Source organism: Pinus tabuliformis, chromosome 3_1 (genome assembly GCF_031772625.1).
Source record: "Pinus tabuliformis cultivar Carrire ecotype Pingquan chromosome 3_1, CPIR1, whole genome shotgun sequence".
Taxonomy (NCBI): Eukaryota; Viridiplantae; Streptophyta; class Pinopsida; order Pinales; family Pinaceae; genus Pinus; species Pinus tabuliformis.
In genome coordinates this window covers 60,762,219-60,764,669 of record NC_142301.1, presented here as the reverse complement: position 1 = coordinate 60,764,669, position 2,451 = coordinate 60,762,219, and the positions used below count along the sequence as shown (strand labels likewise).

Sequence of the window (2,451 nt, the reverse complement as noted above, 5' to 3'; positions counted from 1 at the left end):
ACCTTGGATGTTAGGAAAATTAGATCTAGAGCTAAATGTTAGTTTAGCTCATACATTGTATCTTTTATAAGAGACCATTTAATTCTCCCACTTTGCATAAACATCATTATACTCAACAATCTCTTTAATCTACATTATAGTTAATAGTTGCACATTAATATAATAATCTTATTTTAAAACATTCAACAATATTAAACCCTATTAGGCAATCAAATTGCACTTTATACTTTCTAATCCAAATTTGTTTAGTCATTTATCAAATATTGCTGTAAATGTAGTATTTGGATTCACAACAATCTATTGTTTTTTGCCTACCAAAAAATCATTCTATCTATTTAGTCCCTTATCAAATATTCCTGTAAATGCACCATTTGGATTCACAACAATCTATTGATTTTTGCCTACCAAAAAATCCATTCTATCGTGAGCTTTCACGATTCAAAACTTTCACAACTCCATTTCATTTCAAACCCTAGCATTGGCAGCCACACATGCCCTGTTCCAATCTACATTCTCTTGCAACTGCAAGCTTCATCTTCAAAACGACCACACCTGCAGTTAAGCACAGAAAAACCAACCATTACCAGGACACCCCACCGATTTAATTTTAGAAATTCGAAAGCTACAGACGGGCCCCTCCATTCTTCCACAAAGAATAACGTCTTGTAACATATTTCTTTACTTGTTCGCTGCAGGCCCTCTGGTATTAACCCACTGTTACATTTATTTTCCATTAAACTCCTGCTACAAACTATCATTATGAGTAAAAAACGCAATACTAAAAATACCGCCGCAGACTGCAAACTATTGAGCGTGCATGCGATCTGGGACTCGGAGTACTCAAAATCAACCTGGAACAAAAAAAGAAATTCTAAACAATTTTCCTCTCACTAGCACAGCTGGACTAGAAAAACCCTAAAAACTACGACATTTAACACAAATGTAAAGTAAAGTAAAGTAAATAACAGAAACAAATCAAAAATCCTGCAATTGCAGGCGCAAACTTTCAAGGGAAGCAGTGCATTTAACATTGGCCAGTGAGGTTACAATCTCCCAAACGCAGAGGGTGGTGTCAATAGACACCATGAATAAGTGAGTAATCAACGACCAAGAAAATAATGATCAGCCTCCGAAGCCGTAGAGGGTTCGGCCCTGCCTCTTGAGGGAGTAGACAACATCCATAGCAGTGACAGTCTTTCTCCTAGCGTGCTCTGTGTATGTTACCGCATCTCTGATAACATTCTCCAAGAAGATCTTCAAGACGCCTCTGGTCTCTTCATAGATGAGCCCGCTGATGCGCTTAACACCTCCTCTCCTAGCGAGACGCCTGATAGCAGGCTTGGTGATACCCTGAATATTATCTCTCAGCACCTTTCTGTGCCTCTTGGCACCCCCCTTTCCCAAACCCTTTCCTCCCTTTCCGCGGCCAGACATCCTTGCTGTCTTCTGCTCTGCTCTCAACCTTGTAAAACGAAGCAGGCTCGTGAATACGATGAATGCGGAAGGAAGCGGCTATATAGATACCGAGGGACTCACTCAAACCTAACCCTAGTCAATTCAAATGCCTTCCGTTAACCGCCAAGAAGTATCGATCCGCCCCAGCGTGTTCTTTTTCTTGTGGACCGTCGATGAGTTTTTTCAACGGCTGCAATCAAATATATGGTGATTGAGACTTCGAGTCTCAGCAATTCACAAATTTCCACTCCTTATTCTATGGATTATTGTATAGCATTTGGGTAAGGAATGTTTGTGTTTATTTTTATTTTTTTTATTATTTTTCTTAAGTTTTTATAATATGTATAATATGTTTTATTTTGAGATTTTTAATTTAATTATTAAGTGAATGGTAGTGATTTAATATTCACATAATATTTTAGAATATTCATAATAGAATATATAAATTAAATATTTTTTGTATTTATCGATTTTTTTTGTCTTTTTAATTAAATTGATTAATTAGAAAAAAATGTCATATGAATTGAGTTATGGTTTTTTTGCCATGTGGTATTGATAAGACATAGTATTAGCCCATGGTATTGTAACAAAGTTTGTTTATAAGTTAAAAATCTCCCTAATAAAGTGGGGTAAGTATCAATGGTGAAGAATCTTGTTCCATATTTTTTAAATGTATATATGTTTAATTTATATATTATTTTTATTATTTAATAATAATAATAATAATTTTAAATAAGTTAGCCTCAGAGATTCGCTCAATTGGTCAAGTTCCCATCATTAAAGCACCTTGCTAATGGGAGCTCACAGGGTCAATTCTCTTTGACGATCTTGGTCGTCAAAGCACCTTGCTAATGGGAGGTCACAGGGTCAATTCTCTTTGACGATCTTGGTTGTCAAAGCACCTTGCTAATGGGACATCAAGGGGTCAATTCTCTTTGACGATCTTGATTGTCAAAGCACCTTGCTAATGGGACGTCACGGGGTCAATTCTCCTCG

The 2,451-nt window shown here is 36.4% G+C and overlaps 1 protein-coding gene across 1 annotated transcript; it reads right to left on the bottom strand.

The window, feature by feature from the left end:
• Positions 1-293: 293 nt before the first annotated feature.
• On the bottom strand, positions 294-1,476 carry LOC149185773 (histone H4-like). Its single transcript, XM_089412484.1, has one exon. It carries the CDS (start codon positions 1,432-1,434, stop codon positions 1,123-1,125), a length of 312 nt encoding a protein of 103 aa, XP_089268610.1. The 5' UTR covers positions 1,435-1,476; the 3' UTR covers positions 294-1,122.
• Positions 1,477-2,451: the final 975 nt, after the last annotated feature.